The following is a 20,354-nucleotide window of genomic DNA, read 5'->3' as shown; positions in this document are numbered from 1 at the left end:
GAGAGGGCCGACCTCTTTTGAAGACTTGAGAACGGTTGATGGCGTAGTCTATAAAACATTCCGCAAGGCAGCCGACAAACTGGGATTGCTCGAATCCGATATCCATCATGAAACGGCGATGTCGGAGGCGTCACTTTGGTCATCGGCTTCACAAATGAGAAACCTATTTGCTTTAATATTGGTTTATGGAGTGGTGGCTTCGCCAGATGCTTTATGGGATAAGTTCAAAACTTTTTTTCCCGAAGACGTTGAGAATCAATTGCAGCAGTATGGATGTCAAACGGAGATAGTGGATGAAATCAAATACGTGTACGGCTTTGCTTTACTGGATAACGTGCTGAACGACATGGGGAAAGACGCGGAATCCATTGGATTTAGAACAACTTTACTCGAGTATTTAGATCACGAGATTGTCACATCTTTTCAACCCAATGCTTTTGATTTGGGGCGCGGCCTATCATCTTTAGCGGCATATGAGGAAAGATTGCCTTCACTCAACACTGAACAGGCGGAACTGGTGAACTATGTGACACAAGCGCACGAAGAGTCTCGACAGATTCTATGTTTTCTTGATGGTCCCGGTGGTACGGGTAAAACCTACACTCTCAATACGATCCTACATTATTTTTATTCAAAAAATTTACTACCGCTTGCAGTCGCCTCCTCTGGGGTTGCCGCAATTCTATTGTTGAACGGAAGGACTGCACACTCAGCTTTCAACATACCACTCAAGGTTGATCATGAAAGTACATGTGATCTCACTGGAAGAGACGCTAGAAGCAAATCGATCCTTCGAGCACCGTTGATAATCTGGGATGAAATTGCAATGCAGCATAAGCATGCTATTGAAGCAGTAAATCGTAGTCTGCAGCATATGTGTCGGTCTAATGCCCCATTCGGAGGCTTAAGCGTAGTTTTCGCCGGGGATTTTAGACAAACGTTGCCTATTGTACCTCATGCATCAATTTGGTCCCAGCGCAGTGCATGTTTTAAAACCTCTTTCTTGTGGAACGGTCTCCGACAATTTACCTTAAAAGAAAACTTGCGGTTGCGGGTTCAGACTGGACAACAAGGAGATCAAACTCGACGGTTCGCAAAGTATTTACTAGATTTAGGGGAAGGGAAGCTTCAGTCTAAAGATACACAGGTAATACCGCTCGAGTACGTTGAGTGCGAATTGTTACCTAAGTTCGCCATGTCAGCGCCTAACTTAGTACGCTGGTTGTATGAAGATATTAAAACATTTAACTCTGCGACTGGTTGGAGAAAAATGGCTGAGTATTACTCAGGACGATTGTTAATCACACCCTTAAACTCAACAGTAAACAAGATGAATAGCGCAATATTGGAACAATTAAGTGACAACAAATTGGTGTCAATCTCATCAGATGAAATGAACGAGGATTATTGCGATCCTGTGGCTACGGAATGTCTCAATGACATCGATTTCCCAGGTTTTCCGGACCATAAGATTTATATTAAGATTGGACAGCCCATCATGGTGTTGCAAAACTTGCAGCTGAGCGTTGGGCTCTGCAACGGGACTAGGCTGATTGTGATGGAAAAAGGCAAATATGTTCTTCGATGCATGATAATGACTGGACCAAATTATGGTGAAGAGGTTGCCATTCCACGAATGAAATTTGTTCATTCTGGTGATTTAGACCATCCAATTCCGTTTTCAAGAATTCAATTTCCGATAACATCCGCGTTTACTTTGACAATCAACAAAGCTCAAGGTCAAAGTCTTGAAAGAGTTGGTATATACCTCAGTGCACCAGTATTTGCCCACAGTCAATTGTACGTAGGACTGTCGAGGTGTACGTCATTTGAGAATGTCCGCATTGCCTTGGTGTCGAGAACTGGGGAAAAGGCAACGACTAACGTGGTATTTCGCTCATTGTTGGCTCAAAGGTTAGTAATTTCGATTTGAATTTCGCATCGACGTAGTCTGATTTTGCAGTCTTCAGATTGTGTGAATAGAGGACGCAAGATTGAAATGTGCACATTGATCTTATTAATTCAACGGAGATCCAGGTGCAGTGGGTGTTGGATGAAGTGCAATGACAGCGACATTCACAGTACAAATTTCAACAAAGGAAGGAGGTTGTGTTAAATTGACATAATACAATGACTCTGTGATAAAGAAATGAGCGTAGATATAAAGAAATTTGATATTCATCCTGCACATTTACTTTCATTATGTGCTCCATGTCCATTTACAATTGTCCAATTGCGCTTATCTACCAAAGACAACATTTGAAGTCACTGTAAGTGACCTTTTCCATATACTATGTGAGAAGATTGCACATACCTCTACTTGCCACATGTAATCTACTTCATTTTTTCCTATAATGAAACCAATAATGAATATTTCATGCCCGATCAAGTTCCAATGGTCGGGGATGATGATAGAACTTGATGCGCTGCATACATATTTTACATCGAATGATACCAGGCGTTCGGACTGAGAAAAACATCAGTACATGTATTGTGTTGGTTGCATGAACATTTTTGCACTCACAACGTAATCATAATTGTCGTGTGTTACGACGAGGCATACTGCACCTTGAAACTGAGCACTTGATGTTGATACTGATTTGACTAGACCCACGCTTTGAACGGAGACCTGGTTGGTGAAAACTGAGGATGAGTCGTCTGAAACGCGCGAGATGAGCTGATAATCAGGCTCATAAAACAGCCGAGGTGTGCATGAATTATTGAGGAATATTAAGCGTCCACTGATTACGTAGATTCCGTCTACAGAAACAGCGTCAAACGCCAGGTCTGCGGGATAACCCTTGATGACGTGAAGTACATTTTCGCCGTCTTGGTTTTCAATGCTGATGGTAGAGTGGAATTGTTTGGTCCAAGAAGGAGGTAATGGTCGCAAATGGCCCTGCAAGAGAATTAATATAAGCATATGGTAGAAAATTAGTAAGAGGAAAGCGCACATCAGCAAGAATTTCGAATTTGCAGCTTATTGTGAATTGGCGGCCATCAACAAAAGCAGGAATGTCGATGTACATGTTGGGAGGGTTGTGACTGGGGAGCCTGGAAAGTAATATATGACCGAAGGTACTTGGCCGTGTGGAGTGTGAAAGGTTGGGGGTAATTTGGAAAGATGGATGAGATTTAGTATGGAGATGTCATGTCGAGAACGCGTATGAGGTATTGCATATAAAAGGGTTAGAATATAAGAGACAGACAGGGGCTAAGAAATAATGAATTATGAAATGTGTTAGACTCGGGAAAATGTGTTCGCCGCGTAACTCGAACAAAAAAGGTAAAAGATCACTATCGAATGACTTAATTTAGGCATCCTACGGAATGCACCTATAGTCCTTCCTGGGAACTGTCTCCTTGGTTGAGGTTGATTCACTGTAGGGGTTGTGGACCTAACTATAGTTAGATGTGTTGCTGTAATAGGTTAGCCTTACTTGGACAAAATGAGACTGCTGAACAGTGAACACAATGGTATGGAATTAGTAACTAGAATCAACGGATCGAAGACACTGACCGAGATTAGTTCTCAAATAGCATGATTGTTTAACCAACGTGTTTATCACGATGAGAAGAGGAATAATTTTGATTAGGCTTTGGCTTCAATGGCTACCCGCCGATAATCGATACGAAGATGGAAAGTAAAAGTCCACTGGGTAACTGGGTATACAACTTTAAGTACTATTTCCGTCTTAGTCATTGATATCTATTGTTTGACTTATTCTGGTGGAAACGTGGAAAAGGAATTTGACATTCACTCATAAAACTCGCGAAGTATACTTCAACGGAAGATTGGGGGAAAAAATTTATAACTGAATTGACTATTGAATCATTATTCACTTACAATCATCAACTTACCATTAAACATATATCTCTGCGACACACACTATCGTAAAATTACACCTGCCCTTATCGTATCAATCACCCGGAGGATGGAACTGTACCAACATGCATTTGTTTACGGACACGGTTTAGTACGTTGGACAAATTTGAGTGGAAAAATGCTCGGAGTTAAAGAGTGGATGATAGCCCAATTGATCGTGGCTTATCTTGAAGGTAAATGTGTTTATTGTATACTAATTTCGCCACGCTAACAAATATTTTTGCAGAATCTGCAGCAGAACCCAATCCGAAACATCGAATCAAAGAATTGTACCTTGAAGATTGGGTGATAAGGAGGAACGTGACAATATACATTCCTTGGCATGGAGAGCCAGAAATCATGATTCATGAGTTCGAAAATTAGCATTTCAGATGAAGTAATCAAGATTGGGGTTGGTGAATTGGCGTCTTGTATGATTGTGAATATGGGTTGTGTCAATATTTATAAGAATGATCGGCGGGAGGGATCTTGTTTCTTTAAACTTCAGCTGTATTGTACACGACAAAGACTACAGTTTAGCTCCATGTGGAATTGCATATGACCGTTGCGCGGACTTGAAATCAAATTAAGCAAGCGCAATCAATAATACATTATTAGACAAAGTATCTGAATGGGCTGTACGGAGGCTTGAATCTCGGAGCGGGCTTGCCCGCGTAAGCTCTAGTTATCATATAATCTACAATTATTTTGACTTCGAGCAGATTTTATATGTTCATCAAGAACAGGTTTTAATATAATACAGTAGAGCATTAAGGAATCGTCTCATTTGAAACATGTAAAATTGGTTTAATCCAGGAATGATGAACCTGTCCGTTTGCGAAGGTAGGTTGGTTATGAAATGTCTGAACTAGAGATACAGAAGAGATATGAGTTTGTATCCATGAGTTAACATCTTCAAAAGTTATTCCCGTCGAAAGATTTGATCGGTGATCTGTATCTGTTAACATTATATTCCGATGTATAGGCAATGGAAAATTTCCTTTATCGATTTCTCACTTTTCTACTTGCCATCCTTCGACTTCAAGTTGGTGGAGATTCCACTGAGTAATCATCTAATATCAGCCTTTGCCAAACGTACTTGATTGAGAAAAAGTATCACTTACAACTATTGGTTATCAGAATGAAATATTGCATCAAACAAGCAAAAAAAGGTTCAGAATGATCAAGTTTGTTTCACATGCATTCTTAACACAATATGGAACAAAAACACTCACCGCTGCATTCCAGTCATCTGCAGCCTTTCCATCCTTCTTGACCGGTCCTATAGCTTTGGACACGTCTTTACAGCTTTTGAATACTTTTTGCACCTCGTCTTCTTTCTTGTTGGCCCCTTTGAGACATGCAAGAATCTTGTCACACATTGCTAGAGAAGGAATTTTTCAAAATCATTAATCAATAAGGGCAGTCTTAGTTTTATCTTATGATTATTTGTGATCTTGAGTAAATTATAAGTAGAAAAAGGAGAAACTTACCATCGGTTATAATTTGAAAATCTTTTCCAGTACAATGTGACCAGGGCGTTAGCGGACGATTTATGCACACGCAATAAAGAAACTCGCTTTTTGGTCCAGACTTACTCAATGCTGTCCCATGGGCATAAAATGTTTTGTCTACTGGCTCATAGCTCATTTCGGTAGCCTTTCTGCCCCCGAGACCACCGTCATATCGAACCTCGGGCTTATTGCACTTCTCAGGGAGTGTGGAAGCATCAACAACCTTTCCCTTTGAGGCGTCTACAGCTCCTTTCTTCCCCCCCTGATCGGAATTGTCTGTCTTGGGACTATTATTATCTTTATTTGAATCCGTGGTGGTAGGCGTCGAATCCGACAATAGTTGTAGCGTAGATGTAGTTGTATTAATAGGTTCAGTCACTGTAGTGGATGTAGTCGAATTAGCAGGTTCAGTCGTTGTAGTGGACGTAGTCGTATTAGCAGGTGCAGTCACTGTAGTGGATGAAGTCGCATTTGCAGGTGCGGTCACTGCAGTGGATGAAGTCGCATTTGCAGGTGCGGTCACTGCAGTGGATGCATTCTGTGTTTGTGTTGTTGATCCACCAGGCTGTTTCTGGCGCGGAAATGTTTCGGGTCTGGAACCCAGAGCCACACTTCCTACCTTGGGATCAAAAAATACATTCGGATCATTGCCCTCAAATTGTTTAGGAATACAATCATCCAATTCATGATTGACCGGAGCCTTTAGACAATACAAGAAATTTCTTTGTGTTTGGGGATTCTTTGAATAATCGGGGTGAGTATTTTTCTCCGACTGATGCCGTGTAGCAGTTTATCATTGCCGTCGAATCATTCAAATTGTAAGATGTGGCCAATAAAAACATAAGACCTTCAGTCACATACATTTAACCTTGAAATCACTGAAACAAATCATCAACTAACCTCACAGATGAGTTTTGCCCATGCAATCAACTGCACACGCAATTTATCGTCTTTGACCAAAGGATTCGTCTGTGGTTGGCAATACCACACCTATCAGCATGTCACATAACTCCAGGCAAGTCATGAATTAACACCAACCTTGGCGTCCGTTATAAGTTGATCGGCTATATCCTGCCGCGCGCAGGGGGCTGCTGCAGCTAGTCGGGCGCCTATCACTTTTCCAGCTGTGAAGGTACATCTTTCTTAGCTTGGATGTCTAATGAAGCTCACAAAGTATCAGAAAACGAGTTGGGAGGAAAAAATTCATACCGACTGTGGCACAGATTCGTCCGTCACAAGGTTCAGTTACTGGCATCTTTAAATTGAGCTCCTGGTTCATTCGCCGGCGAGTGAGTCTGACCAAGCTTCTGTGAGCATCGTGTTGATTAGAATACCTTTGAGCGATGTTTTCGAGACTCACTGGTGATAGTTCCCATCCAGACTCTTAGCTTGGGTGGGAGTAAGCTTCTCGATGCTAAGCAGTAGCAAAATCGACATCAAGGATTTCATTAAAACAAACATAACTGATTGTATGCTAAGTGGTCCTTAAAAGCGCCTGAAGTGATGAATTAGTTATTACAGAAGAGATCGAAGGGGTAGTATTACTCTGGATATCTTGGTAGAAGGTTTGCAGTGAAAGGGACACGGACGAGGACAACAGGGAAGCAAAATCTCGCATACGCAGACCTTTTATGAAGAGCCTAAGGATTGAAATGCTATCACGCCTCGGAATCCCTGGTTCGACGATCTCATCTCGGTGGGTAACTCCCAAGCCAATGGGTCTTGCAGCGTTGATATTGTAATCGACCGAGCCTCAGGGGGTTTGTTGCTCGAAAGACATCCCATCACTAGATCACCGAGGCTGAATGAACACTCATACGAAAGCACTATGATCTAATTCACCTGGGATACTGAGGCCGGAATTTGAGAAGTGATCGACCATTGCAATAGTTCGAGGCATGACCTTTGTGATATTTGGCATTGCCCTCCGGCGGTCGCCAGGACACTACACAAACCGGGGAGTAGTGAAGGGTTGGGCGGTATCTAGCATTCGGAGGCTGCCCAAACACCGATAGCGACTCTGAAGTCTAGTACAGTCGTTTTCAATAAGCTTGCCACATATTCACTGCTAAATTGCTCAAGTTTTGCGGGCCAATTTGGACAAGCTTTTTGAAAACGACTGTACATACATAGTCCACGCTCATCGAATGGCTGGAATTTGCAACATCAGAAATCATGCCTGTGTGAATCGAGAGATGTGTGACGCCGCCTCGCCTGTTGCCAACGAGATAGCAATTTGTTATAGTTTACCTCGTATCTAGAGTCTCTTGCTCGGGTTCTTGGTAGGTATGTATGCCCAAAAAGCGATGCAAAACTATACATTATCCCTGCCATGGAAATCTAACCGGATTTGATTCATGTTTGAAAGACACACGTGATAAAAGAAGTGTTCTTATATTGATTTGATGTCTTTCAATTCTAGGTCATTTCCTGCCAGCTTGATACGCACCCCAGGCGTAGAGCCCATCTCGGATGCATCGCTTAAGTTCAAGGAATGTGGCACCCGGAGTATTGATCCAACGGATTGCGCGGCCCCACAGAAATCCCTGAATTGACTTCTTGGGGGTTATTTGTCTGGCGGTGAGATATACTCTAGATAAAGGGAGCGATATATCTTGAGCGATCAAGGATACGAAATCTACAATTAAGAAACATTATAAAGATCATTCGGAATTTTCTCAGTCCCTTGTCAATAATTGTGTGAACTCCAGTAAAAGCCTTGGAGAGTCATTCTTTGTAAGATCAGTTTGTATGAATGAAAGAAGCAATTCCAGCTTTATGACGACCCTGTAAAACCAGATATGCTCCATTTCTTTTGCAAAAAGTTTCAAGATCTATAGAAGGCAGGTGTGTTGAATTCAGTGCCCATTACAAAACTGTCATAAGCTTTGATCCACACTACAAAATTCCCATTTTGTAGTCAAGCTATATTCCTCACAATGGCTGAAATCCTCAGGTTCTCGTTGTAAAGGGCTGTCTTTCCGCTGGTAGAGGAAGATGGACTCCCATCTTGAGGCTCCCCTGGTCAATCTCATCATACTACTTTAAATTATGGCCAATACCAATGGATTCGAATCTCACTCACAATATCAACCAAGTTACCAACCAAATATGCAAATTCTCCATCTTGTTACATTGTTGGGACTACTGGTGAGCTCTTGTTGACCCTGTTTACCACTTTAACCTTCAGATCCTGAACCTTACACTCTTCCTCTTGACAGCGCTACATGAGGATCCTTGTCATGATCAACATCCTTCTTCGAGTATTATCTCAGAGTGTTTCTATTTATCAGATTTCTTATCCCGCTCTGATTTACAGTGATATTCATACATGGTCAAATTGATCGTTGAAAGAAATCAAAGAAAGCTATTGACTAAGTATCAATATTAGGACTATCAGGTGGAGTATGAGTAGATGAAGGTCGAAGTCCATAACACCTTTGATGTTCAATCCTCATAGCTTCCCAGTCCATACTCTCTAATCCAGCCTCACCTGTATCCTCGGCATTCGCAGAGATCATTTGATCACATTCCAATTGAATACTCAAGTCACATTCTTTATAAGATAGATTATACGAAGAAGGATTATGTCGATTGAGAGTAGTAGGACGTGATGAAGAAAATTGTGCAGGTGAACGAATAGGAGATCGATCATCTTCTGGACTCGTAGTTGAACTTGTGGATGAACTAGCTAAATGTGATCGATGAGCTGGAGAACATGGTTTTTCATTCGTAAGAATTCTTTTATCCGACGCAGAAGCTCTGAGAGAAGTATAAAGAAGTGTAGCAAGTCGATGAGTTGGATAACTAGAATATGGCTTGTTACTTGGACCTGGTCGTATAGATAATGAACTGGTAGGAGGGATGGGTAACACCCAAATTCGCTCTCGAAGACGTTTGTGCTACATCAAGATCCGGTGGAGGGGCATTAGGCGAATTAGAATGAAATCACATCATCTTAGGATCTCCGATGGGTCAAAGCAACTTACGCGTTCTCGATCATCATCTATCCGGTCAAGTATATCTCGCTTCGAAAAATCTAGAAAATCGTTATCCAAATGTCTCGTATCAACAGGCGCATTAGCCAATCTAAGAAACCAAAGATTATAATCAGCATATATGATCATAGAAGACAAATTGAAACCGAATCAATTCAAATCTGATCAAAAGTGTTGTTTTCCTTACATTGTTTTACGTTCTGAAAGCAAATTTTCAATCTCTTCAATCTCATCTAAATTAATAAACTTATTGATTAAATTAATTTGATTTTTCCAATTTTTCAAAACTTGTTGTGTACTCATTAAATTCAATAAACCTTTTTTTTGAAATTCAATGGGTACAATCAATTCAATCAATCTTTTTAAATCTTTTTTAATCATTTGACCATAATTATTTAAATGATCTTGATTTAAAGGATTTGATGACGGATTTGATTTCATGGTTTTTGTTTCTTGATGTTTTGGATTTGAGTTATTTGTTGTTGTATGAGAACTAGAATAAGTTGATGAAGTGGTTATGAGAAGAGAGTCCACGAGGTAAAGGATATTAATCCTTGCATTGAGACTAGCCTACGTTCAATGAAGCAGAAATGTTAGTTCATCATGAATTCACTTTCACTGTTGTTCACATCTTGTCATCCAAAACAATTTGGATTAGATAAAACTTACATTTTGACATTCTTCCATCAAACAATCCCAAAGGTCCTCACCGCATTTTGATCGATGTTTAAGTAAGAATCGAATGGTGGTTTGAATCGAATTTTGTGATGATGAAAGTTTTCTGAGAATAGAAACCAATTGAAGTCTTACTTCGAATCCGTCCATTTATGTATTTCCTGAAGCCTTCGATAGAGATGAAGTTGTTGAGGACAGGTGTGGCAACGTGATTGAAGGTCTCGCTTGGTGATGCTATCGTGGTTGCTCAAACTTTCGTAACCCAGAGTGCAACATGACCCGCGACCCCGGACCCGGGGCTGAATGCGAGCCACAGTGCCCGGAGGGTACCGGATAAATCTACAGCCACTAAGATCCAAGGCAACCCTGGATGTATCATTTCAACAGGAGTGGTCAAATCATGCAGGGGCTTTCTTTGTGTCATTGGATATCTTCTCAACATCTGGTTGTCATTTTTTCTTTATGAAATCCTCATCCACACATTACTATAAGCCTGAAAATCTTATTGTTACAAGACTCTTGACCAGTTCAATATTCTGATGAATATTTTGTTGCTCAATAGTAATATGGTGGGTAGTGCCTAAACGCGTGAAATCGTTAGCTTAACAAAGCCCTCTCTGCGCGGCCGCGTCCGCGCCCTCGCAGAGGGGCTTAGGACTAATTGTCGATTTTTGGCTTGAGCACTACACTCCTTAAGTGTCTCTAAGGAGTTTTTCGGGTTTTCACGCTTCCCTCACAAACAAACTTCACCTGACTCCGCAGGGAAAGTTGTTCTGATAAAAATTCTACATAATCTCGTAGTCTAGCATCATGGCCAGTGTGAACGGTGTGGCCAAAAAAGGAGGTTGATGATTCTTACAAAACACCTGTAGCAATGAGCCAAAAATCGGGTACGGTGCAAATTCACCCTGTATGCCCCTTTACAAGTGAGACATAAGGCTTGAAAATTCCCTCAAGAACAGCATGGTGGGGTAGTGTTTCTCTCGTGATAACAAGATATACACATGTAGAAAATGATCATGAACAACTTTCCCAGCAGGGCCAAGTGAGGTTGGTTTGTGAGGGAAGCGTAAAAATTCAAAAAACTCCTTAGAGACACTTAAGGAGTGTAGTGCTCAAGCCAAAAATCAACGATTAGTCCTAAGCCCCTCTGCGAGGGCGCGGACGCGGCCGCGCAGAGAGGGCTTTGTTAAGCTAAGTGAAATCGGGTGTTTTGAGAAAAAAGTTCATGAAGCCCATAAAATTGATCTAATTTTGAAGCCGAGGGCAGATTTGGAATCCTCACATCGATAGGAATCCAAAATTGTATTGAACATGTTGTTTTTAACAATTTTTACAGTAGAGAAAGTTCTTTTCATCCAATGGAGTTTTTGATAAATCAGCTTTTTGGCCGTACTAACCGGCCCGACATTACACGCTTTTAGACACTACCCACTATATGGTGGACATCAATCTCACATGAATGCATTTCTTCCCCCAGACAAGAAAGGTCACAGGAGAGTATTGGCTCAAATCACATACTGAATACTAGTGATCTGTATACAATGCTGATATATGTGAGAGGAAAGCTCCATTGGAATATGTGTGCTAAAGCGTCTCTCATTATGTAGAACTGAATGGAGACTACAGGTCTATAATTGAGGGCAAGAGGCTAATGCAATTCAAGATGATGTTTTCAGACATTCAAAGCTTTTAAAAAGAATGCAGTTCTTCAAGATGATGATCTTTGAAAGAATCTTCATAATTAAATCTTGATAGATATTATAATGAGTTCCCTGTAGTGTTATCTTGTAACTATGATCCATTGATGAGTGGATATGATGATTTTTTAAGCAATTGATACAACTTGCTTTTCAACAGCAAGCACCAAGAAGAAAATGCAACACATTTTTCAACAGGAATTTCTTGTAAGTTCAATGCTACTTGTAATGACTCCAGAGAAAGACTTTGTAGCTGATATAAAGGAACACTTGATAGAATAAACACTGAGCAGACAGGTAGTAATAAGGCGCAAAGTGTTGTTGGTCAACTCAGACTTGGGAAACGCTGAACAGGGCTTTGAGGGCAAGTTTCAAGTTGATTTACCAGTTTGGTGTTTTGACTCATTTGGCACTCTACAGCCACCATAAGAAGAAGATGAATTCAATTTGTAAAATCATTCCAAGTTTCAATCTTTTTACATTTTGAATCATTACATTTGCAACCAATTTTCATGTCATTGGTGTCCAATGGTTAACTTGAATCCTTAAAACCAAGTACTTACACATTTTCAAATCAAGAACTCCAAAAATCTTTGAAATCCAATGAAGCAAAAGCCCATGATAGAAGATTTCCTCAAATTAAGAAAAACAATCATACATTTCCAATAGATTAAATCTATAAATAATCATACAATTAAAGAAAAAATTACATACAAAATACTTCTTACTACATCATAGAAATACAAAATGAAAAATGACCAACTCGAAAACTTTGAGAAAATCCAAAATTACATATATATCTGTTTTCTTCTCCTTTTTTGATACATAAATCGGTTGACTGCTTTATAGAAAAAAAATAAAGAAATGATTTTTGATGAAAGAAAAAATGGAATGAATGGAATGAAAAACAGATTAAAAGAATGAAAATCAAAGAAAAGAAAAATGCAAAAATGCAAAAAAGAAACAAAAAAAAACACTTTATAAACCAAAAGAAAGAAGAAAAAAAAACATCAAAAAAGTTTTCTCAAGTAATCAAATCAAATTCCGATGAACCTTAAAAATCCTACGAAAAAGTCGATAAAGAAGTTCTCGAAACTTAAAATGATTTTTATTTTTAAACAGAATCAATAAAATCAATAAAATCCATTTAAGATTAAAGAAAGATTGATTTTTAGAAAAAAAGATTAAATTTAAAATCCATTTAAGATTTCGTTGGATTTGAAATACTTCATAAACTTTTAATTTGATTAGATCTCGTTTTCTTCTTTTATTCATGATCGGTTTATTGATCGGTTCATCATTGATTTGTGAATGAATGGATAAAAGATCTATAAGAAGAAAAATCAGGATTAGCCAAAAACAAAACAGACGTATTATTTTGAAAGGAATATATGATTACCTGATGGTGATATGGTGTGGTCTACAATTGAAGATGTTGAACCAATCTTAATGAGCCATTGTCCTTTTGGTTTGTAATCCTTATGATCAGTTTTAGTTGAACTATTCCAAGAAGTCGAGTGGTCAGGTAAAGAAATCGAGATTTGCATAGGTGGACTCTGATCATCAGCTTCTTGATCTTCTTCTTCCTCATCAGGTACAACAGTAGCTGAACAATCCGAATTGGTAGGTGTAAGTTCTTCTGTTTCAGCAGTCAATTTCCTACTAGGAAGGTGAAGTCTAAAATCCCTTAATGGGTTTGTAGACCGAAGTAATGGTGCTTCATTCCATTCTTCCCTTTGAACTTTTTTCAAAAGGTTTTCACGTATAGCTTCTCCAAACTTGGAGACCGAGAGTGAATGATGCCGTTGATGATTGCCAACAGGTGTATGATGTCCTGTATGGACGGTGGTCATACTTAACCAATTTGGACGAGCATGAGCTCTTGGCGGGGTTCCCGGATATGATGTTGCCCAAGGTGTAGTAGGAGCTGAGAAGAAGAGATCTCGCAAAGATTCTAGACTAGATCGTCGGGATAAGCTAGGTGACAATGCAGAGATGGGAATTATGTTCGGAGTGGATTGGTCGTCAAGTTCTGCTGGTTCTTCTGTAGGCAAGGTAGTGTTGATGGGTGGCGCTGTAGTAGTGGTGGTGGTGGTAACAGAAGGTGGTTTCCCATATAGATTAATGATTGGATTATTGAGATGATGGTATTGATATTCGAGTTTTCCGCCGTGTTGGGTTAATAAATTGGAAGGATTGAAGAACTTCAACAACTCTTTTTGATTTGGAAACATGATCCGATCAAGTGTAGATTGAGGTAAAACTCTTTTGGCTACTTGCCACATTCCTGAGTACATCCAACCGTAGTTGAGGACAAAGATGGCTCCCACCATTCCTGGAAAATTATTCTTGAGTAGATCCATGAAATATGGGAGTAATTCGAGTTCCTATACTTCAAGAATCGAGTTAGTAAGATGATATCAGGAGAGTTTCGAATAAGGGAAAAAACTGACCAGATTGTTGAGAGAGGCATCCTTGAGATCAACAATAATAACCATTTGAAGCTGAATTGGAACTGACTCGGTATCAGAGTTCGGGTTTAGATTATCGGATTGAGAAAGGAGAGTGTTGAGTGAATCTGAATTAGAGTCTTGCATGTACCGACGACCAAGTTCCCAGGACCAAGCAATGAATTCCTTCAAACCATCCAAAGTTCCATCCTCAGTCCGACTAACGTGTTTAAGATTGAGTACACCACAAGGCCTATTCCATTTATCCTTGAGTTGAGGGTGAAAGTAGAATAAAGGTTGATGAAGGTAAAATGGATCGATTGAAGATGATGAAAGTAAATCGATTTGAGAATCAAGTCTCCATTGTAATGTATTTGAAAGAAGTTTCAAAGTGTTTTCGATATCAAACTTTTCTCTCTTTAAAAATCGATATAAATTGAGTTTATCATCTAAGAAATGTGAAAGGATTTGAATAGCTTGATTTGAAAGTTGAAGTGAATTTGAATGATTGAATGATTTTAAAACTTCATGATGAGAACGTTGTTGAAGTTGGTTTAAAGTGATCAGATGTGATTTGAATGTTTGGATAGATTGATTGAATCGATTCTCAACTGAATCGATTGATGACATGGTTTGATGATGATGATGATGATGATATAAGTTGTGATATGAGTGATGAAGTTGAAGTTGGTTTAGGAATCAAATTGAATTTATTAAAAAGTCAAGGTTGAGGTTGAGGTTGAAGTTGAGGTTCAGAGGGACAAAGAATGGATGAACTGACTGCCTATACATTTTAATTTTAATTTGGTTTGTTGACCAAATTTTCAAACTTGTTGAAATCTGTTTCAAATGCACGTGAAAAAACTTCAAACTTAAAATTATGCGGATCCACAAAAACCAGAAAAAAACTTCAAGCTCCGATCCGACTACCAAATACAGCCTACATAGCTTTATTGTCTAAAAATTTACAAATTCAACTTTCAGCCATTTCCAGCCCTGTCTGAGTTCTAGCCTGCATTTCCAAGACTTCATACTTTCCAACCGAAAATGTACTCGGTCGACTCAGACCAATCATATTCATTCCAGCCAAGAACACTTCAAGTCAGGACCCAATCGATCGTGTCCAAACTAACTACATGATTCAGCCAATCCCCTTTATCACATCAATCGGTCAATAATGGACATGGTCTAGGTCGTCAATAGTCAATCGATCATCATACCTCAGACGGAGTTATGGTTATTTAGGAGTCGAACTCAAATGATCGTTCTATTTCCAAAATCGCCGGTCCAAAACCCAATTCAAGATGATTCTCAAGTTACTTGAGATTACTCAGCGATTCAAATCAAATTGTAGCCAGTCTCAAAAGGGCCCGGAATGCCCCTATAAAGGCAAATCTATCGTATGATGTAGCTTTACCTCCGGCGCTACGCGAGTAGGACTTACAAGATAAGTTTTGCTAAAAGGGTACGGCCCTTTGCAGAATTGATGACTTCGAAAAAAAAACAGAAAACGCCTGAGTTTTCAAAAAGAACCTATAGTGCTCAACACCAAGACTGGCATAGCGCCGGGTATTTTTTCAACAGCTTATAACGGGGCCAATTTTTCACTTTTTGGGGTTCTGATTGAAGTTTCAAAATGGGATGATCGGCAGCTATCCAAAATTGATTGGAATTTTTCATAGGATTGGATCTCAAAAACCGTGAAAGATTGCCAATGGCCAACTTTTTCATTTCCAACAAATTTAGATCAAAAAATATGTACACTGATACACCACTGAAGGGTTCTCACGTGATTTTCACGCGGAATCCTATGGCAGTGGGACTCCGCGTGACATGTACGAGTGCAGTAAATACGTCTCGAAGACGCATTTACACCCCGTCTCGCCAATGTGAGCACGAATGTCTTCGCATCACGGATTTGTCCGTGCTCCGCGTGACATAGACGCAAGCACCATTGCCAGAGTCCACGTAAGATGCTCTCACAGGTCACAAACGCAGCACCAAGGCGGCCAGCACGTGCCTCGGCTTGGTTTTCCGCGCGCTGAGTACCAGGTACGGCACGGCCATGAAAACGTACTCGCGCACAATCATGGTTCCCGGTGAGCAGCCAGAAGGAGCAGGACCAAACAGATTCTTTACAATAATAAAGAAGGCTGTTTACATAGATCTTGGACAACATGTTTTGATCCGAGTGTTTTAAACTATCTACATTGGGTATATTACTCCTCCTCAAAGTCCTCCCCCGTAGCCTGATTACCGGAAGGACCGCTCTCATCACCGATGAGATCTGAGCAACTCTGGTCTTGAACGGAAGCTAGGACCTGATCCACAAAGGGGGCTGGGAGTGTGACGGATGCTTTGATTGTCGCCCATGTTCGCTTGCCATCGAAAACCTGTCGGTCATACCGGATGATCTTGTTGATGTATCTGCAAGTAAACCGAGTTTTTATCTGTTAGCCCTCATTCACAACATAGTGTAGAGATACAAACTTACAAAGCTGTATTGCTTTCGGGCCTTGCACGAAGATCCACAAGCGCCTTGTCCAAGAGCGTCCATTGGCAACGTCTTTTATTCTCAGTGTGATTGAGGTAGTTGTACGCTGTCACATATCGCTACAAGAATGAAAGACATTGTCAGTCTGATATTTGGGCTCCTAGAAAACCAGATTGCTTACCATGAAGATGATTCGCTTCACTGTGGGCCGGCCCAATTTCGGCAAGACCTCATTGTCCTCCAAAGGACGTACGCTTTCCAAAAACGTTCGGGCAACCTGAATCATTGAGAGTCAGCAAGGATCCCACGCGATTCTTTATAGATATGTATGTACCTGAATGACCATTGATTTGGCAGCAGGAACCTTGAGTAAACTACCCTCGCGAACTCCGAGAATGTTGGTGAGAAGCTATTTCCAAAATGAAAAAAAAGGTTATGAACTGATTGGTCAAAACTCAGTATCAAAGTTCCAAGGCGACTCACCGCAGAGCGCACCTTACTGCGCTGGTTCTTTAAATTGTCTTTAATAAACATGTACATTGCGGTGCCAGGAATACACGCCTCACCGGCGACATAATCGCCAGGACAATGAGCATCTACATATTCAGGCTTTAGACCCTTCAGATAGTTCTGTGGGCGATGGGTTAGTTAGTGAACAGTGACAATAAAAAGGTGTTCAAAAGAGTGTGAAGCAAATTTTCACTTACAAAAGTTAGAACCTCTAAACTCTGCAACATAGTAGTGTGATCTTCGGCAACGGTTTTGCTGAAGGCTTGAAGATCAGGGCGCAATATGAATTCGCCGATCTGATCTTTGAAAGTGTCCTTTGAACAATGTCGAAGAGGGAAATGGCGGAACGAGGTTGTTGGAAAAAGTAATTAAAAAGAAGTCGTAAAAAAAATCGTATGACTTACTCGGATCACCCGGCCAGCGATCCACTTCAAGCCTGTGGCCCCCGTTCTCCCTTCTGACACGCAAATACCAAGTATGACAGAGTTCCCAAATATTCTTCACCAGGCAGCGTGTTCTGACCGATCAGGAAGGAGATAACATAACTTGAATGCCTCCTCTAACCTCTAAGATCACAAAAATGGCAGATTAACAGATTGATCAGAAGCTGAGCGTGAACAAAAGGGGTTGTTGAGGAGAATGAAAGATTGGTCAGTTAAGGTAACAAACGGTGATACAACAAGAGAGAAAGTAACAATAAAGAACACAAATCACGGCGTAAAGAAGGTTTGTTCGGAGAACGGGACTGGCCCGGGTGGCTGTCTTCCATCGGGTCATCAGATCCAAAAATATCATCCATATCCATTGGTACAAGTGAGACGCGCTGAAAAAATGCTGAGAGAAGACAGACCAGACCGTTGTTGAGGTCAAGGGTCATCAAAGAGTTGGATTTTATGTTCGAGCCAGGACATGACCAATGAAGATATATGAGTAGTCGGGAATGGGATTCCGCAGGGTTAGTCTAGACATTGGAATGCATGGGTTAGCGCTAATACCGTCATATTGCGACACAGTGTATTTGGCACAGACGCTGGACTCACCGTGCCAACATCCCAGGCAAGATTGAAGAATGTGTGGTGTATGATGTTGTCGACTTTTGGAGGGAAGGGTGAGATGAGCATGACTGTTGAAGGCAGAAGTTGTTCAGAAATCGAAGAACTTCGTGAGCAAGGGGTGTTCATGACAGACATGTCATGAGGTGATCACACCTCACCACAGGGTGACATGTCACCAGATCCCACTGGCATTCTGTGGAAGGAGTGTGTGGAGCCCTGGCAGTGCAATTTCACAGGCGCCGTCAAAAGGTGTGACAGAGACTTTCAACGGACAAGAAAAGACCTCAAAACCATGTTCTTAAATCAGGTTTTGTTCATCACTTGCATCTACAAAGTGTTTGACCCATTCTACTGTTGGTTTAGGTACTACCAGACCATCAGGGAGATAGATGGACGTCTATTTGATGGTGTGCGTCCTTTGGTAAAAGTACTTCCGGAAGATAGGGCACTTTTCAAGGTTTTCCAGGGGATGGGGGCAAGTGTTTATTCCTACCGCCTGCCACAGTCAGAACCACAGGTTGTTGTGTCTACACAACAAGTGGTCAATTCTGCGTATGTTAATGTAAAATAATCAGAGAATTGATGAGTTGGAAAAACACTTGAAATAGTCCAACATTTGGTTGGCAATGAATCCTTTACATTGCCATGTCACCAGCCTGATCTTCTTCTTCTTGCATGGAATCATCAACATTTTCACCCACACCTTTGGGAGGACACCTCTCAAACCATGCTGACAGGCCTTTGGTGACAGAGTCCTTCCATTTGGCTGGGGTAACCTCGGACCAGACATGTTCGGTCACACCACGATGAAACTCGGAAGAATAGTGGGAGCCTGCATTAATGATGAAAGAGTTTAATGGCTCATGAGTAACCTCAGGCCTCTTGCTCTGCGCCGCAGTACGTTCGATTCGGAAAGCTCTGGTCTTGGTCACTGAACAGTTTGCGTCGTGGCAGTTGTGCTGCACATTGAGTACACATGACAGATTCTGTGGGTAAAACACTCATCAAATTCCAGTCACTATGGTAACTAAAAAAAACATACATCTGTGTTAATCCAAACATGCTGATTGGTTTCTTTGCATTCTCTCATACCATAAAACGGGTGGAGTCCGGTTGCCAACTTGATTTTTTTAACTTGAGTCAAAATAAAGTTGGATGACACTTGGTGCCAAATGTCAGTCACACGCCCAATCTTGATAGGCGAAGCTCCCTCCGGTTGAAAATCAATCTGGCGGTTACAATGGTCATAAGCTACGAAGGATTTCAGCGATGGGAAATTCAAACACGGAACACTGCTTACCAATAAAAAGGTGCCCTCAGCCACTTTGCGCGCATTTTCAAGGACAAACCGGTCGATTTTTCGCCAATCTGCATTCGGCCAACGGGTGAAAATTTCGTTGGGAGGCTGTTTGGGATGCTGGGTACCAGAATGTTTAGTTTTTTGATCTGAGGAGTAAGCGTATAATAAAGTCAAATTTTTGTGAAATGCAACCAAAGATAAAGCACCAGTATACACACATGTGACCTTGATTTTGCTTGAAAGTGAGGCGGAGACGGGTAGGTGGAGACCAACAGAGTGCCTAATCTCTTTTTCTTGGAAGAGCTCTTTGAAGAGTCTGGAAGCAGTTGCTCGCATTCCAAGCTTGGAATCATAGAAAGACCCGCCAGATATGAGCATCCTCACAAGTCTTTCGTTGTTTAAGGTGTTCGAGATATCCTTTCCAGGAGCATGATGGTTCGATTTCACCGATGCCTCTTGAGTGGGCCCGTTTTGTGCTTCCATTTTATCCGTTAGGAACAGAGGTGGCGGTCCAAAACGATCAACGGAATCAGGTAGGTGGGTGAGCATGTGAAATTTGGGTTTGTTGGTCCATTGCGCGGTTCGGCCGACCAGGTGTTTCAAGAATTGAGAGACTACCACCTTCAGATCAGAAATGTATTCTTCTTTGTTGAAAATACGAGTTTGAAATACGTAAGAAGCCAAATGAACCAATGCGATCCAACAGTGCCAATAGTCATCAGGAAGGTGTTCAAATAAAACAAATGGAGCAGCCTGCAAGACGACACAGAAGTCTTTTCCCAGCAGGCTCTTG

General features: G+C 40.9%; 5 protein-coding genes across 5 annotated transcripts; all 5 read right to left on the bottom strand.

Moving 5' to 3' along the window:
- Positions 1-2,243: 2,243 nt before the first annotated feature.
- Positions 2,244-3,029, bottom strand: MELLADRAFT_62391 (uncharacterized protein; the record flags this gene model as incomplete). The annotated part of the gene is made up of 4 exons (XM_007408889.1): positions 2,244-2,291; positions 2,315-2,467; positions 2,525-2,899; positions 2,955-3,029. 4 exons carry the CDS (start codon positions 3,027-3,029, stop codon positions 2,244-2,246), a joined length of 651 nt encoding a protein of 216 aa, XP_007408951.1.
- A 1,877-nt stretch (positions 3,030-4,906) lies between these two features.
- MELLADRAFT_62390 (uncharacterized protein) lies at positions 4,907-6,816 on the bottom strand (the record flags this gene model as incomplete). Its single annotated transcript, XM_007408888.1, has 7 exons — positions 4,907-4,963; positions 5,101-5,249; positions 5,359-6,151; positions 6,280-6,369; positions 6,418-6,503; positions 6,589-6,713; positions 6,740-6,816. The coding sequence occupies 7 exons, from the start codon at positions 6,814-6,816 to the stop codon at positions 4,907-4,909; spliced, it is 1,377 nt and encodes a 458-aa protein (XP_007408950.1).
- Positions 6,817-8,753: 1,937 nt separating this feature from the next.
- MELLADRAFT_85466 (uncharacterized protein) lies at positions 8,754-10,202 on the bottom strand (the record flags this gene model as incomplete). The annotated part of the gene is made up of 4 exons (XM_007408887.1): positions 8,754-9,281; positions 9,369-9,468; positions 9,565-9,947; positions 10,047-10,202. 4 exons carry the CDS (start codon positions 10,200-10,202, stop codon positions 8,754-8,756), a joined length of 1,167 nt encoding a protein of 388 aa, XP_007408949.1.
- Positions 10,203-13,125: 2,923 nt separating this feature from the next.
- Positions 13,126-14,832, bottom strand: MELLADRAFT_105613 (uncharacterized protein; the record flags this gene model as incomplete). The annotated part of the gene is made up of 2 exons (XM_007408886.1): positions 13,126-14,139; positions 14,206-14,832. The coding sequence occupies 2 exons, from the start codon at positions 14,830-14,832 to the stop codon at positions 13,126-13,128; spliced, it is 1,641 nt and encodes a 546-aa protein (XP_007408948.1).
- Positions 14,833-16,421: 1,589 nt separating this feature from the next.
- Positions 16,422-18,453, bottom strand: MELLADRAFT_85464 (uncharacterized protein; the record flags this gene model as incomplete). Its single annotated transcript, XM_007408885.1, has 10 exons — positions 16,422-16,629; positions 16,697-16,815; positions 16,878-16,973; positions 17,031-17,105; positions 17,180-17,326; positions 17,404-17,520; positions 17,611-17,663; positions 17,876-18,167; positions 18,247-18,299; positions 18,420-18,453. The coding sequence occupies 10 exons, from the start codon at positions 18,451-18,453 to the stop codon at positions 16,422-16,424; spliced, it is 1,194 nt and encodes a 397-aa protein (XP_007408947.1).
- Between the last annotated feature and the right edge of the window lie 1,901 nt (positions 18,454-20,354).

Source organism: Melampsora larici-populina (genome assembly GCF_000204055.1).
Source record: "Melampsora larici-populina 98AG31 unplaced genomic scaffold MELLAscaffold_14, whole genome shotgun sequence".
NCBI lineage: Eukaryota > Fungi > Basidiomycota > Pucciniomycetes > Pucciniales > Melampsoraceae > Melampsora > Melampsora laricis-populina.
This window is presented reverse-complemented; position numbering and strand designations above follow the sequence as displayed.